Source organism: Magnolia sinica, chromosome 3, assembly GCF_029962835.1.
Source record: "Magnolia sinica isolate HGM2019 chromosome 3, MsV1, whole genome shotgun sequence".
NCBI classification, from domain to species: Eukaryota; Viridiplantae; Streptophyta; class Magnoliopsida; order Magnoliales; family Magnoliaceae; genus Magnolia; species Magnolia sinica.
This window is the reverse complement of record NC_080575.1, coordinates 119481911-119504691: the sequence shown is the minus strand read 5'-3', so window position 1 is coordinate 119504691 and position 22781 is coordinate 119481911. Positions and strand designations below refer to the sequence as shown.

The 22781-nt window shown below is 40.3% G+C and overlaps 1 protein-coding gene across 1 annotated transcript; it reads left to right on the top strand.

The window, feature by feature from the left end:
- Positions 1 to 18647: 18647 nt before the first annotated feature.
- Positions 18648 to 20445, top strand: LOC131238728 (extracellular ribonuclease LE-like). The gene is made up of 4 exons (XM_058236337.1): positions 18648 to 18765; positions 19339 to 19494; positions 19776 to 19968; positions 20068 to 20445. The coding sequence occupies exons 1-4, from the start codon at positions 18670 to 18672 to the stop codon at positions 20361 to 20363; spliced, it is 741 nt and encodes a 246-aa protein (XP_058092320.1). The 5' UTR covers positions 18648 to 18669; the 3' UTR covers positions 20364 to 20445.
- The last annotated feature ends 2336 nt before the right edge of the window (positions 20446 to 22781 follow it).

Genomic DNA, 22781 nt, shown 5'->3' with positions numbered 1-22781 from the left:
TGGTATGGTCCACTTGAGCTTTAGATATACCTAAATTTTGAGCTCAACCACTAAAATGATCTGAAAACACGGATGGGCAAAGTGGATAAGACAAATACATTCACGGTGGGCCCAACTGAGTTTACTCAGTACGATAAGAGCACACTGAGTAACTCAGTATGCAATCCAATTTCTGAGCAATATCACAGTTGGGGACGTGGATTTCCTGCCCAAGCCTTTCCCATGAAGTTCGTGTGCAAGGATGCTGGGTGGGGCCCACCTCGATGTTTTTGAGAAATCCACCTCGTCCATTAGTTTTTATAAATCAATTTAGGACATACAATTGAAAATTAAGTGTATCCAACACTCAAATGGGCCACACGAGAGGAAACAGTGGGCATTCAGTAAGAACCGTTGAAGCATTCTCATGGCCATAAAACTTTTGTATCAGGCTAGATTTTTTGTGTTTTCATTTCATCCCATTGGTAATGACTTTATAAAAGGTTTGGATAGCATATAAACATCAAAGTGGAGCTTAGGAAGGTTTCAACTGCATGAATTTCTTTCCCAAATGTTCCCCCTCATGTGACCCACTTGAGTTTTGTATCCTCCTAATTTTCGGTAACACATCCTAGATTGAGTTCTCGAAACGGATGGACGGAATGGATTTCTCACACACGGCCCCACCCACCATCCTTGCCCGGAACTTACTGCGAAAGGCTTTCCCATGAAATCGGCGTCCGTGTACAATATCACAGTTGGAAACGTCATTCCTTTTTTTAGACGAGGATGATTTGTTATATTTACAAGGATAGCTTTGCTAAGCGTACACGTATGTACAACAAAGTACATGTGCATGTCACATATTTACCAGCTTGGTATGATAGGTCCGAGATCCAATCCATCCATCAGAAAGACCTCACTATATTAATTGATGCTCTATCCCAATTAAGAATCAGTTAGATGCACTGGTCAAGTGAGCCACAGTATGCAAAACAATATTTTTACAGATATAAAAACCTTTGCAGAAATTTTCTAATTCATCCACCCGTTTTTGGGCCCACCTGTTGAGTGGAGGAGATTTGTTTTTTGGGAAAACATTAGAAAGGGGGACCAACCTGATGGATGTATTGGATCTTGGACGTATTCTGACTATTGAGGAATAATCCAATTTGTTTAATTGGAAAGCTTCACTCCACCTGAGGTCGCGTCAGTCCAACGGCGTGATTCTTTGACCATGTGTGACGCATGTTATTAATAAAAAAAGAAAGAAAGCTGGAGTCGTGTATTCCAATTGCTGAATAACCACACCGTGAGCGGATTTTACCTTAAAATATCATTTGCGGCAGGTGTGACCTTTTAATAAGTAGGCTAGAGAAGGACAAGAGGGATGGCAAGAGACAAAGGATCTACGTCTAACTGGCATGAGACTAAAATTGTAGCATATCCAAAGCTCAAGTGGACCATACCACAGCGACGTTTATTAGTCATCCAACGGGTTCATAAGGTCAGACAGACATGGATTCCATAAAGGGAAAATACAAAAATATCAGCTTATCCAAAACTTATGTGGGCCCCGGGAAGTTTTCAACGGTAGGTCTTCAATGCCCATTGTTTCCACTTGAGCTTTGCATAAGCTTCAATTTTGGGAAATTTCCCAAAATGAGCTGGTAAAATGGTTGGACGGCGTGGACAAATATTTAGAACAATATGGGTCCCACGTGGCTTACTCAGTAGGCAATCCGCGTCCTTGTTCATTCGCGTTGTCTGTGTCAAGACACAAGATTACAGGCATGTATCTCCCTAGGGCCAATATTCCCAGATATCTGAAACATCCAACTCCACAAATCAGTGGTCGTCAGGATCATCCTTTCAGTGCAATTTTTGGGTCATACACCATTCAGAATAGCACACAATAATGTGGGCGATTCCGATGGTCTGAGCAGCTTGGAATGTGGGCCTCCCGGCAGCGATAGATGCTGGTGATCCTAAATCGCAAAACATAACCAAAACGATGAAACTGGGAACGGTGATGTTGTATCAGTCGGTGACAAAAAAATTTTAATTAATTTTTTTTTTTGCATGGGTTTCAATGAATTTTCAATTGCTCCGTGTCTTTGAAAAAAATAAATTTAAGATAGATGCTTTTTACGTGGATGCGGCTCTAGCATTCGATAGGAGCCTTTCAAGTTGGTGGCTGAAATGCTAATAGAAAATTTCGTCCATCAGACTAGTTGGGTGCCATTAGATATAAATGATTTAGTAGGAGGTTTTTATTTTTATTTTTATGTATATGAGAAGTTGGGTTAAGCTATCTTATTCATGTATAGCCCATCTGGGGGTTTAGGTAGGGCCTTGCCCCAATTAGGTATGTTAATTTTTATTTATCTATGTACGGCATCCATAACCTTTTTGCTAAAACAGGAAAACAGGAAAAAAACTGCAAGATATTTCACTTCAACCATTTAATAAATGTCCTTGAACGTGAAAGTTGCATGATCAAACGAGTTTAATTGTTTTTTATACATTTAAACTAGAACACATAATTTGGCAAGTATAATCTGAATTACTAACCTTCTACATGTTAGTTTTTCATTGCCTTAGTATCATCCATCACATTCGGCCAAGTAACAAAGTATTCCTCGTGCATGTAGATGTATTTGTGACAAACGTGCATGCAACTTCGCATGCAATAATTCCACGCCATCTAGCAGGTATGACCCTCCTTGTTTTGCCTTGATTCCAAAAATCAGGATGATTCAGCCCAAAAAAGGTGCACATAAAACTTCTAAAATCATGTGGTATCGTCCACCTGAGTGCTGTAATACTTCGAATTTTCGGTAACTTTTTCTTCTTGGTGAGACACATCAATGAATTGAATGGCATATGAACACTATAGTAGGCCTTACACAAAAGTAATGGTAGGTGTTATGGGTAAAATTGGACTGACCAAACAACTAGAATGAGGTAGAAATGATAAGGTAGATAACTCGAACGAGGAGGTCAGGTAAGAGCTCAGCCTCAACCATCGAGCACGACATCCGTAATCAACCCGAGCACCAATCATAAGCGATAACTTCAATCGCTGATCTAGCATTTCACTATCGCGACCAAGCAACGGCTGCAAGTATCGACCTAATCTTGATCAGAGGCCTTAACCTCAAAGTTTGGCCTTGACCATGATTGATAATTAAGCTTGGTCTGCATGACCTTGATCAATACAACTTAGAGGTCAGCCTCGACTATCAACCATAACCTCCTCGAATGCCAACCACTAGGAGATATTTCCTTCGTATACGAAAAGGATTGCCTCTCCAAGATCTTCGCTAAGAATCACGTTAGGGATAACACCTTATACCCAGGGGAGGATTCCTTGTTTGATACGCATCTACATGGGAGACTCATTATCATATAAGGAAGATGTCTTAAAAGAATATAAATAAGAGCCCTATCTATGGTAAAAAGTATACACTATTACTCCAATTCAATTAGACCCAGAGTGTGCTTATTTTGACTTATGTGTTGGAAGGTCCTCGGCTACAACCTGTCCCCATCGTTGCTTGGTTTTGCAGGTACACAATGGTCTAGTAGGGACTACTAGATTTTAGCATCAATAGTGGGTGCTCCATCCTACCTGTTTCTTATGTCGTGGCCTACCTAGAGTTTTGGATTTATCATCGTTATTGAGTTCAATGACATAAGGATGGACTGCATGGATCTCATGAAAGTTCCACCCTCTGGCTCTAGGATTGTGAAAGTAAACCAATAGGTACATAGCATGAGTTAGGTTAGTGTGCTTCATTTACAAATGAATCGGATCATCTGCTTACCACAAATAGAAAACTCTTATTTTCCTGCATTGTGATTGGTCCACAACATCATTGACATTGCCAGTGATGCATTAAATGCAATGTGTGATGATGTGGCCAATCAAATAATAACAAACATGAGTTTTCTGTTTGTGGCAAGCAGAGAATCTATATTCTTTTACAAATACAAGTTTTGTAAGACCCGAAATGGCATAATTGCTTGGATCCACCCATTATTCCCATACACTAACGGATGCTGACTGTCTGATCAAAGTTCTCCTTGAGATTCATGGGTAATTAAAAAAGGACCCCACATTAGATATTTTCTAATATAATTACTATGCACCGCCCATTTTTTCATCCATTAATCACGGTTAAGATCATTGGATCAAAGTAATTTCTTGCAAGGGATTGATAGCTAAATGTTGGGTCATGACCAAACCGTCTCCAAAGATCAACCGCAACCGTTCATTTTTCTGGTCATTGATAGATTGGTTAGAATCGTTTGGTCAAGGTATTAGGTGTGATGCGCAATAAAATAAAGTGCCACATGATGGACAATCCAACTCTATGACTGATGGTTGGAGTCCAACTAATTATTTTGTAACATCAGCGTACCATCTAACCTGGTTATAAATTTTAAAATTGCTTTAACTTTAATTTCTGATTAATCTAACTTGGAATCAAACATAAAAACAAATATCTTGCCCCGCGTGGATGGAATTGGTCTACGCAATCGGTCTACGCAAGCACTATGTAGGGCTTATCATGATGTATGGGTTTTTATCCACGCCGTTCATTTATTTTACAGATTATTTTGGGTATAAGCCCAAAAATGAGGCAGATCCAAGCCTCAAGTGGACCACACAGTAAGGATTAAATGCCCACCATTAAAAACATACCGGGGCCCACACAAGTTTTGGAGCAAGTTGACATTTGTGTTTTACCTTCGTCCCTGTCTATACGACCTTATGAATTGGTTGGATAGCAAATAAACACCACGGTGGGTGGGTCCTTACTCATGCCTGGGTGGCAGATTCACAAGTGTTTCAACAAGAGGTCATGGGTTCGATCAATTTGGATTATTTTAAGATGACAAGGTCCATCATATAACTGGTTGGGATTGTTTAAAGAGATACAAAGGCTAAATTCCGAGACGTATCCGTCGCAACACTATTATATATAGCAACCTCGTTCCATTCCTTACCCTTCTCTCTTTTATTTGAATGAAAAGTTCACTTCAGGTTGTATCAATTAATCCATTCAACGGGGTGGTACTGCAGTTGCGCAAATGCATGTGGCAAAAGGTACACGTGTCAAATGTTGTACGTGTACGCACTTGTCATGTGGTCATCCATGTATATTGAAAGTCGACCATCAGTGATCATCTCTCTGGTCATCTTTTCTTATACATATGGCCCACCTAATAAATATTGGACTGGCCATATTTTGAGGCTAAGGCACGTGCGTTACCGTGCTACCTGCATGATCAATGTCCCAGATTCCCAAGTGCCATGCTGGAATGTGCCCGGCGCTTGTGTGGACGTAGAGACGTGTGGTTGCAAATATCCTTGACGCGGATTTCCTGCCAAGCCTTTAGTAGGAAGTTCCTGCGCAAGGATGCTGGATAGGGCCCACCGACATATTTGTAATAAGTCTACCCTGTTCATCCATTTTAAGAACTCATTTTAGGATATTACACCAAAAATATAGTGGATTCAAAACTTAAGTGGGCCACACAAGAGGAAATAGTGGGTATTCAGTGACAACCATTGAAACATTCTTATGGCCATAAAAGCTTTGTATCAGGCTAAATGTTTTATATTTTCACTTCATCCCAGTGAGTAATGAACTTATAAACGGTTTAGATGGCATATAAACATCAAGGTGGAGCCCATGAAGGTTTCAACGGTAGGTATTTCTTTCTCCAACTTTCCCTCTCGTGTGGCCCACTTGAGTTTTTGATCCACCTCATTTTTGCTTTCATAACCAAAATAGAGCTTGCCAAACGGATGAACGGAGTAGATTTCCCACAAACATGGCAGCAGCCCCATCCAGCATCCTTGTGCAGGGCAAAGGCTTTCGCAGGAAATCCGCGTGCCCTGTACAATATCACAGTTGGAAACGACGTCATTACTATTCTTGGATGGGGATGATTTAATATCGCAGTTGGAAACGACGTCATTACTAGTCTTAGATGAGGATGATTTATTATATTTACGAGGATAGCTTTGCTAAGCCTGCACGCGTGTACAACAAAGTGCATGTGCATGCCACATATTTACCAGCTTGGTATGATAGGTCCGATCGAGATCCAATCCATCCATCATAAAGACCCCACGATATTGATGCTCTAACCCAAGAATCAGTTTGATTCACTGATCAAGTGAGCCACAGAATACAAAACAACTATTTTACAGATATAAAAAACTTCGAAGAAGTTTTCTAACTCATCCACCTGTCTTTGGGTCAACATGTTGAGTGAAGGGGATTTATTTTTGGGAAAACATTAAAAAGGGGGAACAACCTGATGGGTGTATTGGATCTCGATGGATGTACTGGATCTTGGACCTATTCTGACGATCGAGGAATTATCAGATTTGTTTAATAGGAATGCTTCACTCCACCGGAGGTCGCGTAAGTCCAACTGCGTGATTCCTTGACCATGTGTGACGCATGTTATTAAAATAAATTTTTTTTTTTTTTTTAAAAAGAAAGCTTGACTAGTGTAGTCCAATTGCTGAATAACTAAAAATGTCATTGGAGATAGGTGTGACCTTTTGACAAGTAGGCTAGAGATAGACAAAAGGGATGAGAAGAGACAAAAGATCCACATCTACAGAGAAAAGGTCTTAATTAATATAGGCGGTTGCGCCCTGGGCCCTCCAATGTGGCTGTCCTTTGGAGTATGCTCCACCCACCGGGTGGCTCAATAGATAATGTGGGTCCGGATTACTGAACCAAAAGTCCCACTGGCCAGAGCTGAAAACCTGTCGACCATGTATCATATAATTTTTAATAAGCTGTGATAGCATACCTCAGACAACTAGATACGTAGGTGAAGATCCACCTCATCTATTAGGCACACTCGCCTTCAGAACCAGAAGTGGATCGCCAGTGGCACCGGGGGTGTGTGGGCCCACAGATATCTCCGTGACAAATCCACTCCGTCCATTTGTTTTAAAATGCAACAATTCAAAGTATATGTAAAAATAAGGCAGAGCTAAGACTCAGGTGGGTCACACCAAACAAAACATTTGGATGTATTGATATAGATGTGGGGAGGGTGTTTATCTTTCAATCCTACGCAAATGGGTAATAATTACCATTTACCACCCGTGGTAATTACCTCCTTATAAAAACTATTTAAAAGTATTAACATAAATTTGTGGCCTCCAATGTGATGTCTGTGACATATCCACACCATTCATCCATTGTCACTGAATATTTTAGGGCAGAGCCCAAAAATAAGGTAAATCCAAAGCTCAAGTGGCTCACACATAAAAAAGCGTGGTCATGAAAGGTTTTTAAAGATGGGCATTCAACCCACTCTTTCATGTGGTGTGCTCCACCTGAGCTTTGGATCTGCCTCAATTTTAAAATCATGCCCTAAAATCAGTCTGCAAAATAGATGGACGGCATGGATAAGCCACATATATCACAATGGGCCCCACATAAAATTTGCACATTCCTCAATTTTAGTGTCTAAAAAGTAAGTCATCAATATGAACATAAGAAACAATGCATGAATTACTTGATAATTAATCATTACTCATTTGCACGTAGATTACGAGAGAATTGAAAAACAAACACCCCATGTGGTCTCAGAAAATACATCCATTAAGTACAAGAATCTTCAAGATTGAAAAATCCTAGACTTTTGTATCAATGGCCCCTACTGCAAAAGCAAAGGAGGTAGGGTATGTTCAACAAAGAAAAGTTAGATGATCAAAATGCTAAAGTATTTCAAAGGGAGAGTTTCATTATGAGTTATTCTGCACCAGGTGAGGCTCATATTGTAAATAGTTCCGATCGCCTGACATGACCCAAGCCAACTTCACAATCCTTGATGTAGCAACCTAATCAATAAACAGAAATGCAGATTGCATTTTAATACATACACACAAACTCTCATACATGGTTTTGTTGTGATTCATATATTTGGGCATATGAACAGCCGTATAGGGTTACTTACATGCGCAATATATGTATATGATTATGTTGATGCTTAAAATAAAAAAAAATAATAATAATAATAATAATAAAATAGAGCCTTCATTCCATGAACAAGAGAGAAACCTTGCTTTCCACCCGCTAATGCGCCCATCAACCCTATCCAATAGTCTCTGGAATGCATCTTTCTTCCATCTACCCGCTGACAATAGGACCCCTAAATACACCATGTTCTCCACTGGCTTAATCTAGCCCAACTCTCTTTGGATCATACTTGCAATCTTGGAATGCGACATGTTCGCAGGATGTATATGATTATGTTGATGCTCACACGCACAATTGGACATGTGAATGGCCTAGTTGTTTATCTTGACCGTGCAACTAGCAGGCCCCATCTCGTGTTGCCTATAGTTTGGTTGAAGAGTGTAATACGGTGTAATATATATATATATATATATATATATATATATATATATATATATATATATATTCTTGAGTTCCAAATTTTATTTTATTTAAAAAAAAAAAAAAGATTTTCATATCATGGTGGGAATTATACAAGACAATAGGCATTTGGGTTGCCCCTAGACCGAAAAACTCATGGTGCAATCCCTCTCTCTCTCTCTCTCTCTCTCTCTCTCACAGTAAATGTCACTTTTACTGTGATTTTTCCTCATTCTTGAGCCTATGCCTTGAAATAAAAATCCGAACTAAATGAACGGTGTAGATTTCACACAACTCATGGTAGGCCCTATAAATGTTGTTTGAATACCATTTTGTGAGGTCAAGCCGATTTCAAGGACCCCATTTAGATTTATTTATTTATTTAGAGGAAGCCCCATCAAAAAAAACCCTTCTTCATCCGAAACTCTTTGGTATAACTCACTACTACTCTTTGCCAATTACATTACATTTCATTCTATTCTCCAATGTTACATTCTCTGAAGCCATTTTTCTTTGAAGTACTTCTATGGGACCCGCCATGCTCTCCAACCATGGTCCATTCTCTTGCATTACATTATATAGCATTCTTTTCTCCAAAAAAAAAGGACATGCATGACTTTTTCTCAATGCACAAAAAATGTATATTTAAAATATGACATGATTGATTTTTTTTGTATGCTTATTGTGTGATGTGTATGTTGTGAATGTATATACCTTGATATAAAAAGTTCAATGATGGATGATGTTTTGAATGTGGATACATTAATGTAAAAGATTGAATAATGTACATTTTTTTTAATAAACTTTTTATATATAACAGGAGCTGGCCGAGAATAGTTTACAAGGACACATTCATGAAGGGCCGATAACAAAAGGGGAATGGGCCCCCCTATTATATGGACTGAAAGAAACTAGAGGACTAGAAACACTATGCTTATACTCATAGGGAACCAAGGCCGACTTTGTTGAGGAACAGAAGTCCTCTGATGGAAGGTGGAAGAGAGTCTCGAGAGAGGAAAGTGGCGTTGGACTGGGACTCACTCCCAAGACGGGCCAAACCGTTAGTGACCGAGTTTGCCTCTCTTGGAGTGTAAGCAATTTGAAGTTGCATGGATTGAGAGAGGAGGGTGAATCTTGCCTTCCAGTACCAAATCGTCTAGCAGGCGTTATGAGGATTGGAAAGGGCCTTCACCACAACAATGGAGTCGTTTGCCACCTGGATATTGGAGTAGCCCAGCTGGAGCACCAGGGTGAGCCCATCCAAGATGGCTTTGGTCTCAGCTCTCGTATTTGTACCAAGATTGTAGCCGTGAGAAAATCCAAATAGGAATTTTCCTGATTCGTCTCTCCCTAAACTGCCACTGCCTAAAAGCCCCAGGTTACCTCCGGATGATCCATCCACATTCAGTTTGATCTAGCCTGGCGGAGGCCTTATCCATTTCATGATGGAGATGAGAGGAGACGTGGGATGAGGGGTAGGGATGCGCCAGGCCCTGCTCATGTTAGAAACTAAATTGTGGAGGATTCTCGGGGTTGGTAATATTGAGCTGACGAACTAAATCTAGAATAAGGTCCCTTGCTCAATTTGGGAAGAGTCGGAGGCTTTATTATCAAAGCGATTGGAGTTCCTGGCCTTCCACAATTCCCAAAAAAAATGAAAATGGGAATCAGGCCTTTTAGCAGGGTCGGTGAAGCTTGGGATGCATTCCACCACTGAGTAGCACGGCCGGGCGCTGTAGGGAGCAAGGGCTGGGGGATTCCGCAATCTGCTCGAAAGCGTTCCCACACTCTGCTGACCAGCGTACCTGTCGCAAAGAAATGGTCCACCGATTCACAATTGGAGGAGGGAGGGAGGCAACAAGAACACTTGGAGGCTAGACTAACACCTTTGCCTTGGATATTGAAGTCTATTAGAACCGCGTTGTAAAGGTTTTCTAGGTGGGGAGGGATAGTTTTGGAGGAACCTTAGGGTGTCACACCCATGCTGACCAGATTCAATAAAGTATGTGACAATGGTGACTTGTAACATATGACAATAGCAAACAATAGCACATGACATCGAAGATCCATAACAAATGACAATGACAATCCCTTGTATATGATAACAGATACCTGTAACACATAATAATGGAGACTCATTGCTCATGACAACGACGATCTCTAACACATGATACTAGCAACTCGTAACACATGACAACAATGATGCATAAGAAATGACAATAAAGACCTATTGTTCATAACGATGTAGGCCAGTAACACATGACAACGGAGACCTGTTGCTCAAATAGGATACATCAGAGTGAAGGAGATTTTATTTTTTTTCAAAAAACATTAGAAGGTGGGACCAACCTGATGGATGTATTGGATCTCAGATCCATTGTGTAATGTTGGCACATGCGTGGCTTGTAAATGAGGTTTATTGCACACGTGCGTGCGCTTAGCAAAGCTCTTGTGACAATTGACGCATTATCCCATTTGTTTAATGGAAAAGCTACACTCGACTTGAGTTGGCATCAGTCCAACTGCCTGGATCACTTAACCATGTGTCCCGCAGGTTAAAAATGAAAAATAATAATAATTATTTTTTTAAAAAAAAGGAGAGCCTAAAATCCGGGTGAATCGTCCATATACTCCACTGATTTATCGGACGTGGTTTGGTTAGCAACCTCAACGACTGCCATCTAGCTGGTGCAAAACTCTGTGATCCCACCATGATATATGTGTTTTATCCTGTTAAATTTCATCACCACCTCTCTTGAATATTTCGGAGTCTTCTGGAAACTTCCGGACATTTCCAAAAAATTCTAAAATTTTCTAGAATCTTACGGAAACTTCTAGAATTTGATAGAGTTTTCTTGACTCTTTCGGAATATTCTGGACTATGCTAGAACCTTCCAGATTCTCTTAGAATGTTCCGGAATATAATAGAACCTTATAAGATATTTGGAAGCTTCTAGAAATCTTTAGAGTTGTGTTGATTCTAGAATCTTCCATAGCCCTCTATAAATATAGGAAGTGTCTCATTATGAATACACATAAACAAAAAAAGAGTTAGTTCAAGAGTGAAAGCAAGGTGTCCAAGTATTAAGACTTCAAAAGAGTTTTTCCTTGTGTGTGAGAGTTGTCATTCAAGAGTGATAGTTTGTGAGTGTTGTAAAGCATACCCTTATTGTATATAAGTATTTGTAATAAATATAATTACATTTACTTGTCGTGTTCAACTCTTCAATTTGATATCAGAGCGAGGTTTGGTCGGGATCCGTTTTCTAAGGTGATCTTGCACAGTTTGGAAACTGAAGTTTGTTGGCTTGCTTAGTAAAGGGAGTGATAATCACACCAAGTCACGATGGCGGATCTTGTGAACATAACAAACGAAGTTACGAGGCTTAACAACCACAACTATCAAAGTTGGAGGAGTCGCATTAAGTCCTACCTTGAAGGGCAGGCCTTGTAGGATGTTATTAGTGGGAATAAGATTACCCCACCTCCTAAGAAAAATGCTGAAGCACTCCGAAAGTGGAAGATTAAGGTTGGGAAGGTCATGTACATGCTTAAGTCAACCATTGAGGATGACTTGCTCGGGCGAATCAAGGATGACGACACACCCAAGATGGCATGCGACACCTTTGCATCATTATTTTCAAAAACAAATGATGCTCGACTTCAATATTTGAAGAATGAGTTAATGTCCACCATCCAAGGAGATTGTTCAGAGAAGGAGATAGATTTCGATGAACCACTCAAGCAGTCTAACACAGTCACTAACGAAGTAGCTGCTTCCTCAATGGTGACAGAGACGGGTGAAATAGCCCTTGCCGCAGTTTCCGATCAAGGAGCTATCAACTACAGTAATGATTGGACCATTGATTCAAGGTACTCAAATCACATGACAGGTGATAAGAAGAAACAGTCAAGTTTATCTGCCTATAAAGGAGATCGGGTGGTGGTAACAACTAATAATTCAAGGTTGCCAATAACTCACGTAGGCACGACTACTATCACACCTCGATTTAGCCCTAATCAAGTAAAGTTGCAAGATGTTTATCACATGCTAGAGATGAAGAAAAACCTGTTGTCAGTATGACAACTGACATCTTCTGGTAATTATGTGGTATTTAGACTGGAGAATGTTAAGTTGTACCGAAACCTTAAACCGTTAGGTACACCTATCATGGAAGGACGACGCTTGGAGTGAATCTATGTAATGTTAGCTGAATCAACTTATGTAGATAAGACTTAGAAAAATGAGACTGCAGATCTCTGGCATACCTGTTTAGGGCACATGAGTTATCATAAGCTGAAGATAATGATAAAGAAGGCTATGCTCAAAGGTCTTCCCCAGCTGGATGTTCGAGAAGATATAATTTGTGCAGGGTGTCAATATGGTAAAGCACACCAATTGCCAAATGAAGAATCAAATTTTAGAGCTAAAGAACCCTTAGAGCTTATCCACTCAAACATGTTCGAACGGGTAAAATAGGCATCGGTTAGTGGCATGCGTTACATGGTGACCTTCATTGACGACTTCTCAAGGTACGTTTGGGTTTACTTCATGAAGTCAGAAACTTTATTAAAATTTAAAGAATTTCGGGAGAAGGTCGAAAGTAAGTTCGATAGAAGGATCCGATGCTTGCGAACGGATAATGGTGGAGAGTATACGTCGAAGAGTTCTCAAATTATCTAAAAGAGTGTAGAATTTGACGACAAATGACTTGTTCGAGTACTCCACAACAAAACGGCGTTGCTGAAAGAAAAAATCGTCACCTTGCAGAGATATGTCGAAGCATGCTACATGCTAAGAATGTGTCCAGCCGATTCTGGGCAGAGTGCATGCAAATGGCAGCTTATGTAATCAATAGGCTACCACAGGCAAAATTAGGCTTTATCTCACCCTTCGAGAAGCTATGGAACATAAAGCCCAAGGTGAGTCACTTCCGAGTCTTCGGATGTATATGCTATGTGTTTGTGCCTGATCACTTGCGTATCAAGTTCGATAAGAAGGCGATTCGTTACATCTTTTTGGGCTATAGCAGTGAAAAGAAAGGGTGGAAATGTTTCAACCTTGCAACTGGTTGGTGCTACATATCTAGAAATGTTGTCTTTGATGAAGCCTCATCATGGTCGTCGCCACTAAAGGAGGAGCTGTCAAACTCTCAAGACTTAGAAGATGAACTGCATGAGAAGATGGAGGAGACAAGGGAAGGAGAATCTCCTATTTCAACTAAGGAGTTGACGCTTACAGCACGAGATGTTGAGCAAGTGCCTAATTTGTCTGGAACACCAGATAAATCAATGAGTCCATGACAAACTGGAGTACATCAAAGTAGTCTAAAAGAGCTTTGCCCAAGTCAACAGGAGGTTGTGGTAGACAACCCACCACTTAGGAGGACGACTAGACAGAGAAAGCATAACCCAAGATACGTGGATACTGCCTTAGTAGAAGAAGAGACCGTGAAAGAGTCAACGATATTTGAAGAAGCATCCCGAGACACAAAATAGCAAAAGGCGATGGAAGAAGAGATTAAAGCATTAAACCAAAATCAGACTTGGGAACTAGTTCCAAAACCCAAGGATGTGAAGCCAATATCATGCAAATGGGTGTACAAAGTCAAGACTCGCCCCGATGGATCAATAGAAAGGTAAAAAGCTCGACTAGTGGCTATAGGATTCTCATAAGAATATGGGTTGGACTATGATTAGACTTTTAGCCCAATAGCAAAAATTATAATGGTACAAGTACTACTAGCACTTACAGCAAGCAAACCTTGGAAGCTGTGGCAGATGGATGTGAAGAATGCCTTTCTACATGGAGAAATTGATCAAGATATCTACATGGAACAGCCAAGTGGTTTCCAGAGTAAAAGGCATCAGGATTATGTCTGTAAACTAAAGAAGGCCTTGTATGGGCTTAAACAAGCATCGAGGGCATGGTACGGCAAGATAGGGGAATTCCTAGTACAAAGTGGGTTCTCAGTGGCACCTGCGGACTCCAGTCTCTTTGTAAAATTTCAGGAAGGTAAACTAGCAATAGTGCTAGTGCGTACTGGATGACTTGATCATCACTGGAGATGATAACGGTGAGATTGAAAGGACAAGAGAGAACTTTTCCGTGCAATTCCAAAATGAAGGAACTTAGAGAACTGAAGCATTTTCTTAGGCTGGAGATTGACCAAAGCAGCAAAGGCATATTCCTCTGTCAGCGGAAGTTCGCCAAAGACCTATTAAAGAAATATGGGATGCTCGAATGTAAGCCAATTGCCACACCTATGGAGGCTAACACCAGGCTATGTTCGAAAGAAGGAAAAGACTTGAAAGATGCAACTATATACCGACAAATAGTTAGTAGTCTAATCTACCTTATATTATCGCAATCAGATATAGCTTACGCAGTTAGTGTAGTTAGCCGGTTCATGCAAACACTAAAGAAGCCGCATCTTGAAGCAGTACGTCAAATACTGAGGTATGTAAAGGATACAATAGACCTTGGTCTATTGTACAAGAAACGTGGAGCATGCAAGATAGTTGGGTACTGTGATGCTGACTATGGTGGTGATCATGACACACGACGATCAACTACTGGATACGTATTCAACCTTGGCTCAGGAGCAATCTCTTGGTGTAGCAAGAGACAACCTACAGTATCTTTATCAACCACGGAGGCTGAATACAGAGCAATGGCAATGGCAACACAAGAAAGCACATGGCTTATACAGTTAATGAGGGATCTTCATCAACCAGATGATTATCCAATGATATTGCATTGCGACAATCAATCAGTAATCTGCTTGGCTGAAAATCCAGCGTTTCATGTCAGGACCAAGTATGTAGAGGTACACTATCACTTCGTGAGAGAGAAGGTACTTCAAGGAGAAATTGAGATGAGTCATGTGAAGACTGATGACCAAGTTGCAGACATACTCACGAAAGGACTTAGCAATGCTAAGTTCACTGAATTCAGAAAGCAACTTGGCATGATGACTAAGGCAGACTTGTGAGAGTTGGTGCTGAGGGGGAGTGTTAAATTTCATCACTACCTCTCTTGAATATTCCGGAGTCTTCTGGAAACTTCCAGACATTTCCGAAAAATTCTATAATTTTCTAGAATCTTACGGAAACTTTTAGAATTTAATAGAGTTTTCTTGACTCTTTCGGAATATTCCGAACTATGCTAGAACCCTCCGGATTCTCTTAGAATGTTCCGGAATATAATAGAATCTTATAAGATATTTGGAAGCTTCTAGAAGTCTTTAGAGTTGTGTTGATTCTAGAATCTTCCATAACCCTCTATAAATATAAGAAGTGTCTCATTATGAATACACATAAACAAAAAAAAAAAAAAAAAGGTGAGTTCAAGAGTGAAAGCAAAGTATCCAAGTATTGAGACTTCAAAAGAGTTTTTCCTTGTGTGTGAGAGTTGTCATTTAAGAGTGATAGTTTGTGAGTGTTGTAAAGCATACTCTTGTTGTGTACAAGTATTTGTAATAAATATAATTACATTTACTTGTCGTATTCAACTCTCCATATCCAACCCATCCATCCAATTTTACCAGCTCATTTTAGGACATGAGCTCAGAAATGAGGCATATTGGAAGCTCAATAGGACCACATTGCTGGAAAACGGGGGATAAAGACACGCCCGCTGTTGAAACTTCCAATGGCCCACTATGAAATTTATTTGCCATACAATCTACCCTAAGGTCACACAGACCTAGATGAATTGAAAACACAAATATCATCTTGATTCAAAACTACTATAGCCTCTCAAAAAATTTCAATAGCAAGCATTTAATTCCCACTATTTCTCATGGTGTATTCCACTTGAGCTTTAAATCTACCTCATTTTTTAACTCATGCTTAAAATAAATAAAAAATAAAAAAATAAAAAATAAAAATTGAAGAAATGTACAGATCAAGTGAATAAAACACATGTCCTATTACCATGTCTCTACCTGGGACCCGGTTTGGTTGGTGACCCCAACATCGGCCAGCTAGGTGGTGTCTAAGCTCAATGGGCCCACCACAATGTATGTGTCTAATGCAGTCCGCCTATTCATTTTTGCGACCTCACTAAGGCTCACGTCGACCACATTATTGAAAACAACTGGAATTGAACTCTTAATGTTGAAACTTTTTAGGGGGCTACACTCGTTTTAGATAACCTTTCCACTGTTTTTTTCCCACTGTGTGGCCTGCTTGAGCTTTGGATCTACCTCATTACTAGGCTCTTATCCTAAAATAAGCAGGAAAAATGGATGGACGGCGGGGATAAAACACATACATCATGGTGGGCCCACGGAACTTTGACACCAGCTAGCTGTATGGTGTTGGGGTCGGCAGCCAAACCGAATTTCTCTACCTGTTATGAATTTTGAGGTACGTGGCCAGTTTTCAATTTCTAACCAGCAAAGTCCAATTACTCCCTAACCCGGATGCCGATTAGCTACACGGACAGGTTTTTTTTTTTTCAAAACGAGGGCTCTGGCCTCCGATTAGCTACACGGACAGGTTGAGTAGCAAGACTGGCTACTAAAGTGACGTCACCAAATTATGTGCACCCACCATGATATATGTTTTGTATTCAAACCATTCATCCATTAGAAGAGTTCATTTTAGGGCATAACCTAAAGAATGAGTTAGATCCATTACTCAAGTGGACCCCACTATAGAAAACAGTGGGAAGAGTGACGCCCACCATTGAAACACTCCTAGGTTCACCATGATATTTATTTGAGATTCTAACCTATTTGTAAGTTAACACAGACATGAACTAAGGGAAAACAAGCATGATCGAAAACTTCCTAAGTACTTTAATTTTTTAAGGGTGGGTCACTCTCCCCACTGTTTTCTGTAGCGGAATCAACTCAAGCTTTGGATCAGACTCATTCTTTGGCTCATGCCTTAAAATGATATCTTTAAATGGATGAACCGTGTGGATACAATACATACATCATGATGGGCCCGAAAGTACTTGGTGCTGTCACTTCAACAACGAGTCAGGCGTCCATGAGTCTGATGCGTCCCATTGTGGATGAATTTGACCTTAAAATTTTCCTCTGGCAGGGAAGCAAATTTGCTTGTGTACTACACACCTCTGTATCAGTTATGAACTTTTAATAGGTGGCCTGTAGATACACAGAGTCAGGAAGAGAAATAAAAGGCCCACATCTAACTAAAAATAAAAGATATTGAAATTAACACCAGGCTGAATCATGTATGAATACGTTGTCTTTAAAGTTTGATTCCCTCCTTTCTCGGTTGAAATTGAGATTATTGTTGGATTATAGGTAAGTTACTTTCAAGATAAGACAAGACTTCTCGTTAAAATCCAATGTGCAGCAATCACGAAGGAATTTACTCAGGAATGGGGTTAATGTTGTTGGTCTTTTGGTAGATTTGTTGAATGGTCGAACTCAATTAATCAAATAAGGTTTGAACTACTCAGCAATTTTTTAAAAAGAAAAGAGATTAGATCGGATTCTGACTGAAAAATATGATTGAATCTGTTGGACTTGGATGATTCTGAACCTGTTTGGATCGACAATATGACCGTTGGATTATTAAGACCCATTTGTTTTCAGACATTTTTAACTATTAAGACTACTAGCTATTCTGAAAAATGGTCGACGATTTTAGATTCATTAATCCAATCATTTCCGGCCGCCTATAAAATCTAGACTATCTCATGCTCGTGCGAAGTGTAAAGTCTAGATTGCTGAACATCCCATCCTTTATTTCTCCAAATAAAAATGTCCAAGCCCAAGTGTGCATGCGTGTGGGACACACAAACTAAATATCCCATCCTCTATTTCTCCAAATAAGAATATTACTAACTCAATCACTTATAAATAACAAATTTTCTTTCACTCTATTCAATATAATACTAAAGAAAACTCACTTTTTCTTTAGAATTTTAAAAACTAGTTGCAGAGAAAAATAAGTATTTCAAACTTTAATGATTTTTAAACCAAAAATTTCAACATAGGGCACCCCTCCAATTGTGGCTATTCTGTTTTAATTGAAGTATTTTCCCAGTGATGAGATGTTGTGAAGGTCATGTGGCGTGGAAGTCCAAAGTCCACAGTTTTCTCAAGACGTGGCTTGACCAAGAAACACCACTTTCCAATTTCGAAAAATATATATCCCACGTGAGTTGGGAAGTCATGCCCACGAGCTTCGGACGTTAACCTGACTTCACCTCCTATAAATATACTACATGTGGCGATTGTTAGTTGTTACATCAAAATATTCGATCTCTGTTACTTCAATGGCCTACCACATTCTAATTGCCCTCCTGCATCTATTGCTATTTGTCACCACCATTGCTGTTAAGGATGTTGATTTCAACTCCCTCGTACTCATGGTACTGTCCTCTCTTTCTCTCTCTCTCTCTCTCTGACATTGCTGTTAAGGATGTTGATTTCAACTCCCTCGTACTCATGGTACTGTCCTCTCTCTCTCTCTCTCTCTCTCTCTCTCTCTCCGGGGATATGGGTGAGTGGGTCTGGCCCGCTTCTTAGGATGGGTTTGGTCTATTTGTCTGGAGGAATCTGAAGTAATGACAGGAAAAATTGTAATGACGGCTTTTCAAGTGCATGCATACAAGGAAATATTATTGAACAGTTCGCACCTTCCTTGCAATCCAAACAGTGGAAAGCAAATTCATTCTCTTGCTTAGATTGCAACATGGAAAGACTGCATTGCTCAAAATGATATTGAAGAATTACTTCGAATGGTCACCTTGTATCTTCTGCCAGTTAAAAATCAGTAGAGCTTAGACCTAATATTTGGTTTTGGGGTGGCCCATGGGTTTAAATTCTAGACAGATGGGTTAATCTCGTGCTGTAGTTCATGCGCCAGGCGAGTTTCAATAAAAGATAAAAATAAAAATAAAACTAGAATTTTAACATGGATAGCATGGCATGGTCATTTGCAGTGGCCCGGATCGTATTGCAAGCAAACCAGCGATGGGTGTTGCCTCCCGAAGACGGGTGAACCTCAACTCGACTTCTTCGTCAGTGGCTTGTTTCCCTACTCCAAGGATGGAACCGCTCTCACACAGTGCAAGAAGAGCCGATTCTACATCAATGAGGTTCTTTCTGCATTTTATGTTTCAAACTATATGTATATATATATTACTCCAAACTTTCGGTGTAAGCCAACTTTGTTTCATGGAGAGTACCTCCAGTTTCTATATATGATGGTGGATCACACACATTGTAACATTTTTCATGTTGGTGGTCCCCACACATGACAACCGTAAATGCTTGCACTGGAAATTCAGTGTAAAAGATTTGATGGTCATGATCGCATTTCTTGGATGGGCTGATGAATTTCTTCATTTTCTGTGGCTGCAATGAAACATGGATACAGCTTGCTGATCTAACAGACGACTTACATAGCTATTGGCCCAGCATCGAGTGTCCAAGAAGTGACGGGCGCAGCATGTGGAGGAATACATGGAAAACGTACGGTGTATGCACTGGCCTAAGTGAACATGACTACTTCAAGAAAGCCTTGGATCTTAGGGCTAAGATAGACATGCTCTCGATATTCAAGAGAAACGGTAACATCTCCATGTATCCCTAGCAACTAGAACTCATGTACACCAACCGTTCGGTTGTAGTTCTTTCATAAGAAATTATCTCACCGTTGGGATGTGTAGGCATTATCTCTACCGATGAAGCCAACTACAGCATTTCTGACGTGTTGAAAGCGATCACTAATGGGATTGGAGCAAATGCCGCGATCCAATGCAGTAAGAACGCCTGGGATGAGTCGATCATCTACAAGATCTACATGTGTGTGGACAAAGAGGCCACCAAAATTGTGCAATGCCCAGTACTGCCGGCGTTCACATGCGCGGAACGTGTGGTTTTCGGTTCTTTCACCTATGACATGCTCAGCAATGTTACTAACGTAGCTACCAACCCAATCAAGATGAGGGTCTTCAATCAGTGATTTCTGTGGTTGTGATGGATTGTGTTTTGTGTTAAGCTAGTTTCATGTATTTGGCAACTATTGTCTTTAGTGTTGTATTGCATCGATTGTAGTAGATGAGTGTAAGCTTCTTCTCTAGGTAATGCAATGTATAAGATGCCGTATTTGTATGGATTGTGATGGATAGGAATGCAAGTCTATGCAATTTCTTTTGTACTGGAGTCCAGAGTTGCACCTTTCCATGCAGCATACGTATCAACTTGGAAAGAGTGTAGTATGATGGGGTTTTCCTCCTCAGTTCAGAGGAGAAATAGTGCAGCCAGTTGAAAATCGAAGTGTTTCACCACACTGCTCGTCTAGTCGAGTGAATAATGCTTGACCAGTCGAGGGTCACTCGACTCAAAGTCCAACGAGCTCAATGAATAGTGCTCGACCAGTCGAGGGCCTGCCTTGACCGGTCGAGTGAACAGTGCTCGACTAGTCGAGGCCCTGACTCGACTAGTCCAGGTTACGCAGATTTGAGTCCGGATTTGGTGCGGACCGCGTAAATCCGAGGCGGTTTCACAAGAGGTGCGAAAGGGAGTTGCCTAAACTATAAATAGAGGTTCGTAGGGCTTTTCTAGGGCATCCAAGAGGGTTTCCAAAAGCTTTTCAAGGGTTTGCTAAAGGGTTTAAGGATATCAAAGGTGAGAGAGAGAGAGAGAGAGAGAGAGAGAGAGAGGAAGCTTGTGGAAGGGAGGTTATACTCGTAGAGGTGATCTGCTGTGCAATCAACATCTCAACGCTTTTACGTCTTTGTGATCGGTGATATTTTTCCGTTTTTCTTTATTTTCTTATTGTTTATCCGCTCCTGCGTGAGTGAAGAAAGTTTGATCCAAGCGGTGTATGCTTGTGATCGGTTGTAACGTTTTACTTTATAGTTGATTGTTGATTTGAACGAGGTCTCATGGTTTTTTACCTCTTTGAGGATTTTTCACGTAAAAATCTCTTGTGTAGTGCGGTTTATGCTTTGATTTATTTCATTGTTTATTATCCCATAATTCTAGTATTTTTTGGGAGGATAGATCCTAAGGTTTTGTGTAACGGCCCCCAAAAAAGTGGTATCAAAGCGTTCAGGTTAGTTGAACAGGGTGGGATCAGTTCTGAATTATGGAAGCTAGCTTATCAAGGATGATCAATCTCAATGGTTCTAACTGGACCATATGGAAGGCTAAGATAGAGGACTTGCTTTATTGTAAGGAATTATATTCTCCAATTAAAGGCAAATCAGTAAAGTCAAAAGATATGACAAATGATGATTGGAAGAAATTAGACCGGAAGGCAGTGGGGTTTATTAGACAATGGTTGGACGATTTCGTATTCTATAATGTGTCTATGGAGACCTCAGCTGATGGCTTATAGCTGAAATTGCAAGGGTTGTATAAGAGGAAGACACCGGCAATAAGATTTTTCTCATAAGACGACTTATGAATCTCAAGTTCAAAGATGGTGGTTCTGTGGCTGAGTACATGAATGAAGTCAGTAATATATTGAACCAACTCTCCACTATGAAGATGGTCCTAGACGATGAATTACATGCTTTACTATTACTTAGCTCATTGCCTGATAGTTGGAAGATATTGATGGTGTCTCTAAGTAACTCCACGTCAGACAGAAAGGTGTCCATGGAATAAGTAACTACCTGCCTCTTCAATGAGGAGACAAGGAAAAAGTCTCAAGGGTCTACTCAGCAAGAGGCCCTTGTAACGCAAGAACGGGGGAAAGGAAAGAACAGAAAATGCGAGAAGATCTGAGATAAATTAAGAGGCAAGTCGAGTACCAGGAAAGATGTTGAATGCTAAAATTATGACAAGAATGGCTACTATAAGCATGAATGTCGTAAGAATAAGAACGACAAGAAAGGAAAAGGAAAGGAAAAGGAAGATGAATTAGATTCCACTGTGGTCGCTTCAGATGGCAACGTTGTAGTTATTCTCAGCAGATCATGATGTTTATTTTACAGCTACAAGTTAGGACATCGACTGGGTGATAGACTCGGGAGCCTCGTTTCATGCGACTCCACGCAAGGATTTCTTCACAAGCTACAAGTCAGGCGACTATGGGACCATGAAGATAGAAAATTCTAGCATATCAAAGATCGTAGGGGTCGGTGATATTTGTGTGAAGACCGATGTGGGCTGCACATTGGTTCTCAGGGATATGAGGTATATCCCAGACATTCGCCTCAACTTGATGTTGACTGGAAGGTTGGATGATGATGGCTATGAAATCCAATTTGTTAGTGGGCGCTAGAAGCTCATCAAGGGTTCATTGATCGCAGCCAGAAGAAAGAAGTGTTGCACCCTTTACAAGGCAAGTGTCAGTATGTGCAAGGGTGGGTTAAATGCAGCGGAAGATTCAGTTATTGACATGTGGCATAGGCGTTTAGGCCACATGAGT